The 17,570-nt window shown below is 47.7% G+C and overlaps 1 protein-coding gene across 3 annotated transcripts in view; it reads right to left on the minus strand.

The window, feature by feature from the left end:
* The window catches only part of Hlf (HLF transcription factor, PAR bZIP family member), a 55,937-nt gene extending 45,372 nt beyond the window's left edge, over nt 1-10,565 (minus strand). For 2 of the 3 annotated variants that reach the window (XM_057774654.1, XM_057774653.1), the window contains exons 1-2: nt 9,923-10,565; nt 7,473-7,808 (exon numbers count right to left, since the gene is read on the minus strand). In XM_057774654.1, coding sequence (XP_057630637.1) covers nt 7,473-7,808; nt 9,923-10,037 — 451 coding nt within the window. In that variant the 5' untranslated portion in view covers nt 10,038-10,565. Of the gene's footprint in view, nt 1-7,472; nt 7,809-9,263; nt 9,368-9,922 lie in introns of those variants that run through there. The other variant, XM_057774655.1, reaches the window with a different exon arrangement.
* Between the last annotated feature and the right edge of the window lie 7,005 nt (nt 10,566-17,570).

The following is a 17,570-nucleotide window of genomic DNA, read 5'->3' on the forward strand; positions in this document are numbered from 1 at the left end:
CTGCAGCTCTGTTCCTCTACTTCCCACTCTCTAACCGAGCTCTCCTACTTCCTCTGGGGTCCTAGCACTGAGACCAGCTCTTCCAGGAAGTCAGTCCTGGGGCACTTCCTGTAGCGTGTGTCAGCGAGGCCTGGCACTGGTCCCTTCCATCATTTTAAATGTTATGTGTGTCTTCTTCATTCCCATGTCACCCTATCCTTCTCAATGGACACGTGAGGCCTCCATAAACTCACCACTTGGCTCTGAGAGCAAGGTTTGTCCTGGTACTTATCTATGTGCTGGGAGTTTGAACTTCTCTCGGAGACAAGCATCAGGATCCTGCCTCATCTGTCTTTCCCGAGGAGCACGGTGGAAACCAAGCAAAACCGGACGCTAAACTTGGGGCTGTCCATCTTGCCCCTGGCATCTTACAGCCTTCCCTGTCCCAGTCCAATCCCTGCATCACCAGAGAAAGACAGTGGAGTTGACCTGTGGGAAACTTAGTGTCTTCCGGGCCCTTCCTACAGAAGGAAAGTTCAGGGAGTCTGAGGATGTACAATAAAGGAAGACATGGAGGTGGGATTACCTTCTAAAATGTTAATAAACAGTTTTTCTGGATGCCAGGAGTATCAACTAAACCGTCCTTTTCCAGCATCTTAAGAGGCCTTGCTCTCCTTTCTCCTGGGGTCACGTGCAGTTATTAAAACTTACAATTAAAAAAATTAGGTTGTGGCATTGGAAGATTTACTAGCAAATAACTCACAAGACAAATCTAAGCAAGGACTTCTTCAAGGTGCGCTTTGTTTGTTCGCTTCCGGTTTTTAATCCTGTAAGCGAGGAGAACTGAGTCAAGTCGCAATTATCCACAGTCGAGAACCTGAATAAAACTGAGAGGCTAGGTGAGGGCTAGGGCTAGGCAAGGCACACTGGAGAAGCAGCAGAGAAATCCAGGGTCCTTGACAAGACTGAACTCAGGTCGCAGGGGCAGTATCAAGACTGTCTGAGCCGGGCGGTGGTGGCGCACGCCTTTAATCCCAGCACTCGGGAGGCAGAGGCAGGCGGATCTCTGTGAGTTCGAGACCAGCCTGGTCTACAAGAGCTAGTTCCAGGACAGTCTCCAAAACCACAGAGAAACCCTGTCTCGAAAAACCAAAAAAAAAAAAAAAAAAAAAAAAAAAAAGAGACTGTCTGAGTCTCAGGCTATGTCCTCTCTATGTCCTCTAAGAGAATGACACTCACTGGACACTGGGGGTGTTGCCCCAGTGGCTGGGTACCAGGCTCTGTGCATCTGCCCTGCCATGCCCTGTAATACCACCTTCACACCCCTATAAAAGAGACCCCACGAGTATTCCAGAATTCCAGATGGGAACGCAGAAGCTCGCATCACATAAGTGACTTACTTGACATCAACTAGGAGCCTGGAAGTGGCTATGTCAGGATTCACACTTGGCTCTGCGTATCGGAGCCCATGCTCGAGAAGCCGTCGCTACCCTGCATGTGGGTATCCATGTCTCTGACCCAGAACATTCTGAGACACATGGTAGGTGGGGAGCCACCAGGCCATTAGGTCTTAAGAAATTTAGGTTTATGGCAAAATAGTGGTGATGTCTGCAGGGATGTACATGCATCAAACACAAGGAACGAGAAGGCTGAATATGAATGTTCCCTACATCACAGGACTGTGCGCTGTGTCACCTGTTCCTCGCCGCCTTTTGCTTGCTCTTAATGCGTTTTTCCATCTTATTACTTCCTCTCTCTTCCCTCTCCCCTTCATTTTCACTGCTAAGACATAAAAAATGATTCCTGGGTAAAAGTGGTTAGTGCTAGTTGGAAGAGAGGTATCAGAGTCACATAATAAATCACTGCTGTCTCCTCACCCTCTGGCCTTCTGCATTAGGATGTCATCAAGGCTTTCTCCCGACTCCCCCACCATCGCTCCCTTTTCTCTGCCTAATTCTGTCTTCCTTGCGCTATTTTTCTAGTCTGGTAGGCACGGCGCTGAACTGAAGATGCTCTGCCAAGACCCTTGGCAGCAGTCGGCCTCCAGGAATCCTGCCCACAGCCACGGCACAGGAAAGACAGAGGAGACAGGGCCTCTGAGAGGCAGACCAGAGGGCCAGGCTTAGGGCCTGGCTTGGATGTTAGACAGAACAGGTTTCCCTGGCCTATCAATGGCCCTCCCTTTGGAGCTCAACTTTCTCATGCTAGGGTCAGGATTTCAATTGCTCACTGGCACTTGCTATAGTTCTCCTGGGAAGAGAAGCAAGAGGGAGGAGGGAAAAAGAAAGAAGACAAGCCAGTACACCACCCGGAGTTGGGCAAGCTCCACAGGGCATGGCCACGTGCCTGGAGCACACGGTCCTGCAGGCAGGCAGCCAGGGTGTCCAGGGCTCCCATGAGACCTAGGAGTGGGGGATGGATGCTGGGTTGTTTCCCACAGGCAAAATAGGAGTCCCTAACCTAGAGAGGATAATGCTAGGTTAACATCAGGGAAGTAATTCGTTCTAAGCCAGGAGAGAGAGAAAGGTCACACCAGCTGCAAGAATGATTGAATGATTGTTGGGCTGAGGGGGGGGGAGAGAGAGAGAGAGAGAGAGAGAGAGAGAGAGAGAGAGAGAGAGAGAGAGAGAGGCATGTCCTATTTTTGCAGAGGGAAGAGGACTAGATGAACAAATCCCTATAATGGAGAATGGGGACAGGGAACCCAGTCATTCCTTTACTCTGCTACTGCTCTCCTAAGGACCCTTTCCTGTGCCTGCCGGGCACTCCGCTGCATTTTGTCATGCTTTATCTTGTTTTAAGCCTGATAAAACTCCAGAGGGAAAAGATTATTTTTAGCCTCCATTCTATTTCTATGTAAACTGGGGCTTAGAGAGGTTAAGAAGCAGAAACAAAATGACCTGGTAAGCCAGGGGTGAGTCTAAGATGAACCCTCAGCCTCCAGTACCAAAGCCTAGGTTCCTACCACCATGCTTTCTTGTTTCCCATTTCCTGGTCCAAGTATCTCTGGCCCCAGGCGAGGGATTGCCATTCTGTAGGTATCAGCCACATGGATGTGAGAACAGGGTAAGTCTGTCCACTTCCGGGGCATGGTGGACAAGACAGGCAATCCTAAGGGACTACATTCAGGACCCACTGGACTTCTTGTCTACCTTTGAGAATTCTCTTGATCCAAAGGAAGTAGAAATCGCCAAGATTCTTAAGGTGATGTACATTCTTAAGGTGGTAGACACGACACCATCACTCACAGGGTTCCCAGCTACCGGATGGACATACACAGGGGTAGGAAAATACATGATCTGCAGGTCCTTAAACATAAGCTTCATTCATTTTCCTATGTGGGACTTCCCATAATCCTGAAACCACCTGCCCAGAACTCCCCACATAATTACACAAATTCCATAGCTGGAATTTCCCTCCTGGCTCCAAAGTCCGACCACCAAGGACAACAAAAAGAAAGAGGACACAAACTGCAGACTGCAAAGCTAGAACAATTGTCCCTATCCCCTTCTCTCAGTGCCATGCACTCAAAGTCCTCCTCTTTCCTCATGTGACCACGCAGAAGGATTTTTACTTTTGTGTGTGCCCAGCCTTCATCATAGTGCAGTCCCTGGGCTTAGAACTGAAAAGAAAACCTTCTTAATTCTCAACTGAATCTGGGACTTAAAGTGGCAGGACACCCCAAAGCTATATTTAAAAAAAGAAAAAGAAATGGTTTCAAATCCATCTTTACAAGCACAGGGTTTAAAAATAACTCTGCCTTTGTCTGCTATAGATGACTGTCCCTAAAGGGACAGCTGTCCTTAAAGAAGTCACTCAAATCTCAAGGCAAACAGATACTTATTTTTCCAAGTATCCAGCACATGATGTCCAGGAGCACGCTCCCCCTGCCCCCCACTAGCTCTGATGCGATGTGATGTGCAAACCCCAAAGCCTACAGAATAACTTCTGCCATCCTGCTGGGCTGAGAACAGCCAGGATACTGTATTCAGACCTTCTGAAGCCCCCACATCCAAAACCCACCACTCTCCCCTTCGTGAACAAGACAACCCAAGACGATCATCATCACCACCACCACAGCTTTCAACGTGTCTCTGGAGCAGGTCTTCAGGAAGAATTTTATCTCTCCAGATATTCAGCCATCCTTTGATCAGACACCTACCAATGTGGAGGAACTGGATCAGGATGCTTAATATAGGGGAAGGGTCTAGAGAGCCGTCGTGATGAACAGATTTCAACTGTGCTCGGCTCGTCGTTTCCAAGACACTCTGGAGCTAGACCTCATCCTCCATTACTTGTCGATCTGGCTTCACCACCTTTCACCCAGACAGGCAGCACTATTGACACTGGGCACTACTCAAAAGTTGCACACTGAGCAAGCAGTTGAAGGCAAATGTTTGTCTGAACTGTGCTGAACTATCTCCTGGCTACCCTGATGACTTCATTCTATCTCTCCAAAGTGCCAAGCACTCTTATTAATATACATATTTTTCTTCTTCTTGGCAACCCATTGTCTCTTGATCTTCCCAAAAGTCTTGCCATAGAGTATTATAGGGGATAAAGAGGACTCATTTATACGACAGCAGCTTAAATTAAGTCTACATTTTGCTGCCCAAGTTGAAGGTCCAGGTCATTAATTCTCAGCTAGGAGAGATTTCATCTTGGGCACTTTTGGAGGTGACATTTTCCCTTGCACAATTGGAGCATGGGTGCCACTGGCATCTAAAGGAGAGTAGGGACATCCCTGAACATCCCATAATCTACAAGGTTGTGCACCACAAGACTTAGGCCTCAAGGAAGCGTGCCAAGGTTGAGAAATCTCAGTTGAGTCTGAAACCTCACAGTTCCCAGAATGCTCATGGCTGCATCTGCGCTCTTCCACTCTGAGGACTTATTTTCCTCAAGATTTACTTGGTACTTCTATTCTGGTCACTCCTGTGAGTTATGCAGAACAGTCAAGAACTTTGTCTTTTTTTCTGGTTGGCTTGACTTAACACATCCATCAAGCCTGTGAACCTTAGAATTGCAGTATCATGAGCAACATTGTAAAAATGGCAGAATGTGATTTTTTTTTTTTTTTTTTTTTGGTTTTTCGAGCCAGGGTTTCTCTGTGGCTTTGGAGCCTGTCCTGGAACTAGCTCTGTAGACCAGGCTGGTCTCGAACTCACAGAGATCCGCCTGCCTCTGCCTCCCGAGTGCTGGGATTAAAGGCGTGCGCCACCATTGCCCAGCTAGAATGTGATCTTTTTTTATCTATTATCATTTGAAAAAGAGTTTTGATTTTTTTCTTGTTACAACTATCACTGGGTTTTCAATTCAAAGAATAAAATCATCTTGAAATGTAATTCTACTAGTTTTTAAAGGATATTTAAGTGGAGGGGTTATTTCCAGACCACTTGGCATGTTTCTTCTGTCACTGGATAAAGTGATACCCACAGACACTTGGGAGTTCCTTGCTATGGGCAGCAACTCTGAGTCACGGACCGATGTGGTCTCTAAGGAGCTCGGAGAAATGACTTGAGTCTCAAATTCTAAGATCCCAGTTTCTCATTCCCAGCCGGAGCACCCTAGACAATTCTCACTGGGCAAAATCTCCTGCTATTTCCCTCCAGAGAGAGGCTGCGTACTGTACCTAGTGACTTTAAGAAGGTATTTCAGGTGACATTGTCATAACAGTAAAAGGTAACAATGACCACGACCACTTGAACTAACAGCACACCTGGAGCTAGCCATCTGATCTTGGTGCATTGTCTATAACTTCCAAAACAACCCCATCAAATCGAAATTACACCCTTCTATTAAAGGGGAAACTGAGGCTCTAAGCGGTTATGCAATGGCTAAGGTCACTCAGACATGCAGAAGAATGTGGGAAGTGCCGGGGTTCACTCTCTGGGACTCTGTTCTCTCCCTGTGACACATCACTATATCTGGAATGGAGAGGCTAGCTGCCTCTCCCAGTGAAGAAACTGAAGACAGTGGTGCTATATGCATTCTTCATAGGAAGTCGTCTCAATCACACCAAGAGGGTGATGCCGCCTTTGCGGGTAGCTGCTGGTTAAGACTTCATTCCAACAGAACCCATGGCCTAGAGTTATCAAGCAAAGTGGATTTGGGAGATGGGGTGAAATAGATCTGAAAGCCCAGAGATATATAAAAGGGTGAACTTGAACTTCAGGCCTAACCTGTAAAGGGAGGTGTGTTCTCTCCTCCTTCCCCTCCTTCCCTTCCATTTAAACCCTGCTCCGTGTGTGGCAGAAATTTCTGCCTGAGCAGAGGACACAGAGTTCAGCCGCAAATGCTAATACAAGTCTCTCATTGTCCTGTTTTTTTTGTCTTCCCTGCAGCTAAGGCCTTCCGTTCAGTGACCTTCCTGTCAATTTATCAGTCTGAATCTTTGTTCCTGGTACCCATGCATAAAATGATCTTTCTTCCTTCTTGGTTGGCACTGTGGTGAGTTAAAGGTATGGATCCGGGGTTGCCTCAGTCCATGCTTACCCCTGCCCATCTGGCAATGGGCTTTAAAGCCTGGTTCTTTCCAGGTGATGCTTTTGTTTCATTTAAAAATATCTTTTATTATTCATTTGTGTATTGTGTGAGCCTGTTTAAATGGGGGGGAACTACATGTGGGTGCATGTGTGTTTGATTTGATTTGGCTGGCTGCTCACTAACCTCAGTGATCCTCTCGTATCTGCCTCCCTAGGACGAGGATTATAAGTGTGCCACCATGCCTGGCTTCTTACATGGGCACAGGGGTCAAGTTCTGGTCCTCACACAAGCATATACTGACTGAAGCTTGTCTCCCCAACCCTGTCACAGCCTTGAGAAAGGTGGAATAAACGTGATGAGAAGATGCTAGTGGAAACACTATAACGGCAGATTGATTCATGGGACACAGAGTGCTACAAAGAAAGAGGCTTAGCCTCACTTCATAGGAGAGCCTGATTTTTTCTAGGTCTTTCTTAGTCAGGGACAAGAGGAGATGGTTGAAAAAACAAAAGTATCCCTCACCTCCACTGGCATTGATCCCTTTAAGCCAGAGAAGAAGGGATATGGGTTAACCCAGCTTTCTGGGGGTCTACCCAAATTATCCAGCAAGATCCTATTATCTTCGTGTTTGGAGACCAGGGAAAGGGGGCAGGAGATAGAATGAATGTTTACATGGACCCATTAGCTCAGTCATTTACTCTAGGCTAGAGTATCTTAAACTGTAGCCTTTGAACCAAAGACTCAGAATTCCCCTGGGAGTTAGTTAAAATGAACACCGTGGCTTAGCACCCCAGACCTGATAACACCAGCTTTTGAAGGCCGAGGTCCACAGAGTCCGAATTTAACCTACTCTGCAGGTGAGACCTGCGCATGCTCACTGAAGGAGGAAGGATGTTCAGAAGGAGGAGAGGGCTCCTCTCTAAGAAAGAGCGTTAAGATCTCCTACTCATGCTAACTTCTCCCCCCAACGACCCCCACATCTAAAAGGTGCACTTTCCAGAATTTACCTGGTCTGATAGGACTCTGCATACAGTTCGGAGATGGGATGCCAGGGTGGAGGGGTGCAGAGGCCCGGCTGCTGAGGTCCATGACCGAGGGAGCAGTGGAGGAAGCCGGCTGTAACCCAGGAGGGTGAGGGCTGTGGTCATGCTGCGATGGACTGGGGGGGATGCCATTTTCCGACAGGAATTCCTCCAGGTCCATGTATTCCAATTGGAAAGTATCTCCGTCGTAGGGAAGGGTTTTGTCCCATAAGGTGGGTCCCAGGAAGGCCGACTGGGGGACCGTGGGGCTGTTGCTCTCATCGTCCAGCTTCTTTCCTTTGTCTTTATCTTTGCTAAACGCTGGAGAAGAAGGGAAAGGTGAGCTTTGTTTGAAAAGCAGAAAAGAAAAGGGGGTCACTCTCTCACCAGCTTTCCTGCCATCTGTTACAAAAGTACTTCTCGGGGCCCCCCGAGGTCCTCTAGGTGCTGTCTTTTTTGAATCTAGAGTTTCGACATCTTCCTATTTACTTTGGAAAGAAAGCCCTGGTCTGTAGGACCGGGCTACCGGCTGATTTGGAGTAAAAATAAGAGAGCAGTCCCCAGTGTGCTGTTTGAAGGGATAAGTCACGGAAATCTACGCTGGGAAAATAACACCCAAGATTATAGACAACTGATGTGATTTTCTCTTTAAGGAAGCCACCAACAACCTGGTATGATTTTTATCTTTCCCAAATTGATTACAGTCAGTACCTGAGGTCATTCAGATTTATAAGCCAGGGTTTTCAGGCTCAGTCTTAGTAAAGTAACCCTCCTACCCTTTCCTTAATACTATGTATCTCGTTCTCACACCGCCCCTTTCCAGACACTATCTCAGTGAACTTGCAGCTATCCCCATTTACAAGGAAGATAAGGAGGCTCCTGTCTTAGAAGGAGCCAGGGGCCCATGGGGGAGGGATAGTGTAATGGGTAGAGATGGGGGCCGTGGTTGATGGAAGAACTTTCAAACTCATCCATTTGCTTGAAAAGGCGCTGAGACACACACAAAATGAGTAAAGCGGCTTTAAACAGTGGTTTCTTCTTTCTTTTCCCCAAACATTTCAATATTACCCAATTTACAAATAAAGTGTACATTTATGCATTCCATCTGCAGCAGTGCTATTGCAAAGGTGCTGTATTCGACACTAGGATGGAAGAATGCAGCGACTTCCTGCCTGGAAATTACAGCTCCCCCGGATTTGGTCTTTACCAAGCTCTCTGCATTTTGCCAATATCCAGGTGTGGGTGGAATCTAGGATTACAGAATTTGCTTCTGAGTTTTGATTCCTTAGAGATATACAGCCCCTCTGCCACTCATTCTAATCTCCAATCCTCCACAGTCTCATTAGAGAGTTGGACTTAAAACACCCACCGCAAAAGCCTACCGCATCCGCATCCGCTTTCTCCCAAATGCTACTCATTAAGGCACTGGAGGATACGGGGTTGCGGGGCGGGGGCGGGGGTCGTGTGTAGCTCGCAATCAAGCAACAGCAACTCTTGCAATGCAACAGGCGTTCTCTCCCAGAGAAAATGATGCAAACACCCCGAAGCTATTTGCAGCCAAATAATCTTTCAAGACTTTATGCAGAAGCCGCATGATCTGCTTTTGCCACTGCGATACCACCAAAGGCAAGAAACTGCATCCGCCCAAAACAAAACACAATTCCGTGGGGCATCAGCTGGCTTCCCCGCCCGGTCTCACATGCATGCCCCCCACGCCACCCTATCCCTGTGTCCCCAGCTCCAGTCACGGTTGCCTAGGGAAGGTTTGAGACTTACCAAGAAAGGGCTCAAGCCAGAGGAGGCTCCTGCACGCGGTTACACGTGAGCCTGCTCAGCTCTCCCCTCCCACCGGGAAGAGTGCACCGGGAAAGTGTCAGCGCTGGAGGCGTGCACCGCTTCCCGCCGACAGACCACTCCCCCCACCACCCCCACCCCGCTTTGTGAATTATCCCGCTGCGGGAGAAAAAGCCTCTCCGCTCAAGCCGCGTGAGTTCCCAATACAAAACAGTAACGGAAACGGTAAAGCAATCCTAATAGCCAGGCTGCCGAGTGAGACCCCCTCACCTTTACTTGGAACCCCGGCTCTAACCAGCAACCCCCTCCCATTTCTTCTTCTCAGTTACAGAGACCAGGCTCTCCCGCAGAAGCTCCTGCCCTGTCAATCCAGGAAAGGATCCAGACCTGTCAAGTTCACCTGTCACCTGCGGTGCGGGAGGACAGACCTAGACAGTTCAGGCAAGGTCCCCAGCGCTATTTTAAGTGGGATCCCCTTTGCATTGAGGAGAAAGAGTGATGAGCTAGTCCCCAATTTCACTAAAGCCAGGCGAGGGGAAGAAAGAGGAGGGTGCCGGGCCAAGCGGGGGCGGGGGCGGGGGGGGGGGGGTCCCTGAGAGTGTTGACCCTTCCCTGAGCCCTGCTGCCGAGGTAACGCTCACCGTCTTCAGGATGAAGGGGGAGCTTCAGCGGGTTCTCCAGCAGGGACCTGAGCACGCCGTAGGGAGGCGGGATAAAGGTGGGGTTCAGGGGGAGCTGTCGGGACATTTTCTCCATCGTGATGCACTCAATTGTCTTTTAAAAAGAAGGCCAATCGCCGCCCAAAAATGTTGATAAGCTTTTTCTTCCGTCCTTTGCCAACCAAAAAGTACTCGCTTTCAAAACAGTTGCAGAAAGGAAGAAAAAAAATATTTACTTCTGTCTTTGTAAATATATCAGCATGCAAATAGCAAAATAAAAAAAAACAAACAAAAAAAAACAAAACCCAAAAAACTTTCGGGTTCTCAGTGCTGACAGTCCCGGGAAAGAGCCCTCAGCGCTGCAGGCTCCTCCGGCCCTGGGCAGGATGCTCTCACCTGCCTCCAAACAGTCTTGCAAAATGTTCAAAACTGCAAGAAAAAAAGAAAGAAAGAAAGAAAGAAAAACTAGGTAGATGGTAGCAGATGAGCAGAAAGCAAAGCGCGGGCCGCCGACCCTGGCGCTAGCACCCGAGGCGGTGCCGTCCCGCCCCACCCCCCTCCCCGGCGCGGCCGCTGCTCCCCGCGCTCCGCGGCCCCGCAGCGCCGGGCTCAGCGCGTCAGGCAGTCCATGTGCCGCTGCCCTGACAAGAGTGACGTCAGGGCCCGCACCGCGCGCCGATAGGCGTGCAGGGGCGGGGCACCGATCGTCCCCGCCCACCATCCCCGCCCAGCCAGGGCTGCGTGTGTAGCATCGCCGCACGCTCTGATTTTCTGGACCTTGCCGCGATGGTGGGCTGCTAAAAGCGCAGGTGCCAGATTTCGTGGTTCACTTACTGCCTTGAGCGCTGAGTAACCCCACTCACCCTCACTCCCTCTCCTTTCGCACGCTCGTTCTTTGTCTTTCGTTTACCAGAGTGAGCAGAACAATGAGGAATTCGCATCAGTGGCTTTCAACGTGGAAACTAGTGATTTTTAAAGAAAAAAGGAGAAAAAAAGATGGTCAATGGCATCCCAGATTTAAATTAGACCCCCTGGGGTGATGTCCTGGCATCTAAAGCTCCCTGGGTGGCTTCAACTAGAAGCCAGGTTAGGAGAAGTTAACATGGACGACTAAGTAGCTGACGTCTAAGTATTTCTCTGGGCCCCTGGTGACCTTAGTGCCTTCTCTCTAGTCTCACTCCATAGCCAACCTAAAATAACTACTTTCCTGAATTCTAAACATGTGCAAACGTAGAATGGCCCGGGGAACTGCAGACGGAGCTGAAGTGAACTGTCTCCCACGCTGTCAGAGGGAATTAATGAGAAAGACGCTTGCCTGCAAAGGAAGGATGGCAGGAGAGACTCACACTGAATGAGAGTTTAGTAGCAATATGTACGAGACCTGGCACCGCTGTAATTGGTCTGAATTCTAATTAACATAAGTTTACATTTGTCAGAAGGTAAAGGGGATCTATTCGTTTGTGACTGCTGCGCTTCCCTCTGGCCTTCTGAAAGCTGGTGGAGTGGCCAGTCTTTGGACAGTGGTGCTGAGGTGTGGAGTAGATGGGGTGGGCTGTGGCCTTTCAACAGCACATGCCAGGAGAGCTTCCCAAATCTTTCAATTTGGTTTTTCACAAAAGAAGGGACTCACTAGGAGCTAAAGAGATGGTTTAGTGGATAAAGTACTCGGGACAAGGCATGAAGACAAAATGTTGCCCCCCCCCCTAGAATCTATATGAAAGGAAAGAAAGGAGAGAGGGAGGGGGAAGGATGGATGGAGGGAGGGAAAGAGGAAAATCTAATGCAGCAAAATGGACCTGGAAACCGAGCATTGGGGAGGCAGAAATAAGAAGATCCTGAAGGCTCACTGACCAGCCCGCGTAGGCAATCGGTGAGTTTCAGGCTCAGTGAAATGCCATATTAATCTACACACACACACACACACACACACACACACACACACACACACACACAAGCTTCCATTCCCATGATCTTAGGGAGAGGTATCCCCCTAACTCACTTTCACCACAGTCCTGGGAGCCAGTAGACCAGGAGAGGTGCAAGCATTCTGGCTAGAAACAAATGAAGATCCAAGCATAAGAAAGCACATCAGGCCCTGTGGGGCAACCCACTAGCATCCCGCAGCGCTCACCCATTCAGAGTTCTCTTCTCTTCCTCACCCCTCCACATTTCCACCTGTGATACCAGCATTGATTCAGGGAATCTGTTTGCCTGGAGCAATCCTTTCCTTTCCACCCGAGAGAGCTACCACTGTGGCTTTGCATTGGTCATTGCAGACGAATAAACCAGTATGGTGACTGATCACTCAGTGTCCTCAGAAGTTGGTTCTTATCCCTTACTTTCACTGGGCCTGGTCACCTCTGTATACAGGCACCCCGGAGGCTCCAACCCCTTAAACAAGTGATTCTCAACCTTTGGGTCACCGCCCCTTGGGCAACCCTCTAGCTCCAAAAATATTTGGAACAAAAATAATATTAGGGAATCATTACAGTTCACAACAGTAGCAAAATTAGTTTTGAAGTAGTAACAAAAAAATTATGGTTGGGGGGTCCCCAAAACATGAGGAACTGTATTAAAGGGTCACGACATTGTTTGCCTTAGATCATAGCGGCTCTCTCTTCTCTCTAGCTCTGCCTCTCTACTTCAAGGGTATATGCCAGTGTTCCAGAATTTGAGATACAGGGGACACTGCTTCCTGGCCTTCTGTCTCCTATAATCTTTCGGCTCCCTCTTCTGAAATGGTCTCAGATATATCCATGTACAAGCTATGACTTAGGGCTCATGCTCCTCACGGTCCATTATTCTCCAAATTGTGTCCATTTGTGGTTTTCTGTGATGCTCTCTGTTTACCAGGAAAGGGTGGCTCTCACCCTTAGCTGATTCTCAAGTCAATGCAGAGGAGTGAATCATTGTAAAGGTTGACCTGAACCTACACCCTGAGTTTCAAACAGCACTTGTCCATTTCCACGCCCCTTCTATGCCATGCTATTGTGTTGTCCTGACTGTTCCACAAAAAAAAAAAAAAAAAAAAAAAAAAAGATCATCCCAATCTTCTATTGTTGGACAATAGACTCCAACAATATACATATATATATATATATATATATATAAAACATTTTATTGTTTCTTGTCACTTTGCATTGTGGGTAAAGCTCAGCTGGGATGCTTGCATGGTTGGCCTTTCTTTTTTCTGATAGTATCAAGGTCTTGCTTTTCCCACATGGCCTCATTGAATGGTTTTTTCCATGTCTTTTCCCGGCAAAGTAGATAAGTCCCATGTACTGTGTCCCTGAAGCCTTTACTTGCTGATGCCCCATTTATCAAAATCAGGTATGTGGCTAAGCCCAAGTCAACAAAGGAGGGGAGGGAGCACATAGGGCATGGAAGCTAGGTGGTATAGTTCATTAGGAGCCGAGAGAGTAACTCTATCTCATTCTGTTATTTTAGTTTCATATGAAGACATCAGGGGAGTTAGTAAGTAGTAGATACTTTTGGATATCAGTTCAAGGTGTCACGAGTTGAATGTATGCCCCATCAGCCACTCATTCCATCCTAAGTCATGGCATGTGCAACTATCTGTGAGATGCAAAGATAAACCAGACTGAGCCAGTGTTGGGAGCTCAATCTACGTGGGCTATGCCAGGAGGAAGCACAATACATGCTTACTGGTTTCTCACGTCTTCACTCAAACTGTTCATGCCTGGGACGCCCTGCCTTCCTGTCCCCGTCTCTGAATTCCAGTGGACAATGACTGAGCATCCTTAGAGTCCTAAGAACTTTGCTGATTGTCTTTCTTCTGACCCATCAGTTTGCTGTTCAGAGACGGGGACAGGACAGGAAGAAAAAAAGGTTCTATGCTAGCTGTAAGGTCCCCTGCTCTGTTTTTGGAAACTGGCCTTATGTATAGTCAGTGGTTTATACTGTTGTGATTTGAAGAGGCGTAACAATCAGGTTAAGTAGGGACACTGTGGGGCTGTGCAGAGGAAGGTGGGGAGGGCAGGTGGGAGTGAGTCATCTTGGCCCTGGCCCTGAAGCTCTCTGGAGGGACTTCTGCTATGTGAGCGGTGTCTGTTTCAGACTCTTGGTGGCTGTGAAATACAGCTCTGCACACAGTGCCTGCCCCTGCTCCTATGCCCTCCCAGGGCCTGGGAACCTGTGCCTTGGTAGGACTGCCCTGTGATTATGAAGTGCTTTGTACAGTGGGGCCAAAGCTCCGGGTGAACCTGTTTGTCCTGTTGCCAGTTTATCCAGGAATTAATTTCACAGTGAAAAGCGTCAAATTGCCAACCCAAAGGTTGTTCCTTCCCCTTTTCTAGAGGCCTCCAACTCACCTAAAACATTGATAATTAGTTAACTACTGAAGACTGAATTCTCTGGATTCAGGAATATGGAAAACAAAATTAAGACACGTGCTGGGAATACTAGACCCTTCTTTAAGAATGGCTCGTGGAAGGATCATGGCTGGACTTTCCTACTCTTTCCCTAAGTCCAGCGCTGCTCTGGTATACATCAATGGCAAATACTAAGAGGGGTTAGAAAGAATAACAGTAGACATAGATGGCAGGATTTATGTAGGTGTGGTAGAAGACCAAGGAAATTGTTTAGAAAGAGAAAGAAAGAAAGAAAGAAAGAAGAAAATCAAAGAGAACGAAAATCAACGTGGCCTATTACATAACATAGAGTGAGCGCGCAATTTGGGGTCAAATGTACCTTGGTTCCTGGGTACCTGCTGCCACTAGTACGCATATCAACAACAGCATGGAGAAGGAAAGGGAGAGAGAGGTGGTGGCAGCGGAACGTTTATAATGTGCTTAACTGTGTTCTTTAACTGTGACACAAAGTATTAATCTTGATAACTCGTTATCTCACCCAGGACTTGTCACACAGTATAGGCTGTATGGCGTTATTGTTCCATTTCACAGACGAGTCAGTGAGGCCCAGAGACATGGGAGACTTGCTATGTTTTCCTGTGGCCAGCTAGCACACATACAAGTTATGCGTCAAAAGCAGCTCTGCTGGACTCTAGCATGTGGGTTCTCTCCCTCTATCTTGAGAACAAATGACACACATCCCTTTAGTAAACCCACTGAATTTTCAACAGGTTCAACGCCTAGCCTGTGACCTTGGATCATCCATCTGATCTCTTTGGATGAAATAGAAACAGATACCTGTGTTTCCTGGCTTGCAGAGTCACCAAGAGACGGAAATGCTACAGTGCCCAGGCAAGGGCTTAACTTTGCAGGCTAGACTGAGGTGAGGACTTGCTATTGGAGACTTCATTTTCTCTTTCCTCCAAGGTACATCCCAGATTAACCAGCCTACCCATTTCTTTAAGTCCACATTGTTAGAGGCTATTTTGCATCTAAATATGAATACTTTTTTTCTCCCCTTCTTTCCCCTTCACCAGGCAGCCACATCACATTTATCCTAACCTCAAAAAATGCAACCTAAATTTTAACGATGATGATGATGATGATGATGATAAAATCCAGCATATTCCAGGTATCCAGAGTAGGGTAGAGTTGCCCTTATCTTGGTTCAGAGTAAGGGGTGACAGAATAGAATTGTGTTGATTAGGTAACAGTTTAAAATGAGCAAGCAGCTGAAGGGAGAGACTGAAGGGAAGGACACAGGGTTTCACTATGATTCAGAATCGAATGTATCATTCGATCAATTGATAGGCCAGGGGAACAGTTTACCCAAACTAACATTTATCACCTACCCTAAAATATCACTTCTAAACCTCAGATGACCAGAGTTCATTTTTAGGCCAAAGAGAAGAAGACTGCAAAACAATCTTCGCAGATCAAGTACTGCTGTAGACTGCTTCCAGTTGAACTGGGGAGGCCTGAAGCCATGGCCAACTCACTGTCTTAGCTAAGGTTTCTGTTGCTGCACTGGAACACCGTGACCAAAAAGCAAATTGGAGAGTAAAGGGTTTATTTGGCTTCCACTTTCAGATCATAGTCCATTATTGGAGGAAGTCAGAACAGGGACCCAAGGAGGGCTAGAACATGGAGGCAGGAGCTGATGCAGAGACAATGGAGGAGAGATGTTTACTGGCTTGCTTCCTCTGTCTTTCTCATCCTGCTTTCTTATACAACTCTGGACCACCATGGGTTGGACCATGGCTGAGTGATCTCTAATTGAGAAAAGGCCTTACAGCTGAGGCTCCTTCCTCTCTGATGACTCTACCTTTGTCAAATTGACACACAAAACCAGCCAGTACAGTCCATTTTCATCATGGCGTGACATGGTGGCATGCAGGCAGACATGGTGCTGGAGAAGTAGCTGATTGTCCTACATCTTGGCTTGCAGGCATCAGGAAGTAGTATCAGACAATGGGAAGTATCTTGAACATAGATGAGATCTCGAAGCCTGTCTCTGTAGTGACACACTTCTTCCAACATGACCACACCTATGCCAACAAAGCTACACCACCTAACAGTGCTACTCCCTTTGGGAGCCATTTTTTTTTCAAACTACCACAGCCAACAGTCACACAGAGAGAGGTTCAGTGCAAAGTCCCCCCTATTCATTGGGCCTTAAAAATCAAGATAAGGTTTTGTTTCCTTAACATTGTCACCATCCTATGATGTTCCTGGGCTTTCGTAGATCCATGTTAAGAGTGATTGGCCAACTTTATGTCTACATATGGTGTCTCTGCTGGATCATTGATAATTGGTTCCCTTGTTACAGGCCAGGACAAGCTGGTTTAACTCAGACACATGGATGTCCCCTGTGCAGCCAGACTAGCCTGGCAAGGCTTTTCTTTAGACAAGAATTCTCTCGAAGGAGCAAGCCAGTTCTGTTGAACTTTAAGCAATACTTAAAACCAAACAAAACACCTGTCACCTGGACAGTATGTTCCCTGCCCTGTAGGGCTGCTGTTTGTGGGAGTCTTCTTGCTAAACACGGAATCCAAGCACAGGAAGTGACTAGCAAGAGCTTAAAGATGTGAGACAGCGCCAACCAGGAGCACAGAGTCTCACCGGTATCTCTCTAGTCGATGTGGGTATTCATCACAGGGACCTGGATTGGAGAGAAAGACCTGGGAAGAAAGATTGTGTGTGGCCTGGAGTGATTCAGACCATTTTACATGTGACAGATGGATTCTGATGTTACTTTTTCCTGTTCATTATGCTTCTTGGGCACCTGCTGGTCTCTGCAGCACGAAGGAGGCAGCATTCCTGACCTTTCAGCCTCCACTTTACAAGGCTCCAAGCGTACTACTCCCCATCTGTTAATGCCAGGCAGAGAACCTTAGAAATGATGGGTTCTCAACAGCACTGCTTTCCAGAGATGACAGCATTGTGGTCTTCTGGACACACACACACACACATACACACACACACACATCGCCACTACCAGTGGAGGGCTCTTATGGATCAGGAACTGGGCTGGGTTCTGAAGAGGGGAGCAAAGGGTACTGATTTAGCCCCAAGACCTCTGCAGTCTGGCTACCTACTATTTATGGTGGGGAGGTGGCACATAGGGTGATTAGCTCTAAAGACCCAGAGAAGTCTTCAGAGGCAGCTATGGGGAAGCTTTGAAGATAGGAGTGGACCAAGGAGGCAGGGAATGGGGAAGCTAGTCCAGTTGGGACAGACAGGTGGAAATGGCACTGTTC

The sequence above is a fragment of the Chionomys nivalis genome, chromosome 7, assembly GCF_950005125.1.
Source record: "Chionomys nivalis chromosome 7, mChiNiv1.1, whole genome shotgun sequence".
In the NCBI taxonomy this organism is placed as follows: domain Eukaryota; kingdom Metazoa; phylum Chordata; class Mammalia; order Rodentia; family Cricetidae; genus Chionomys; species Chionomys nivalis.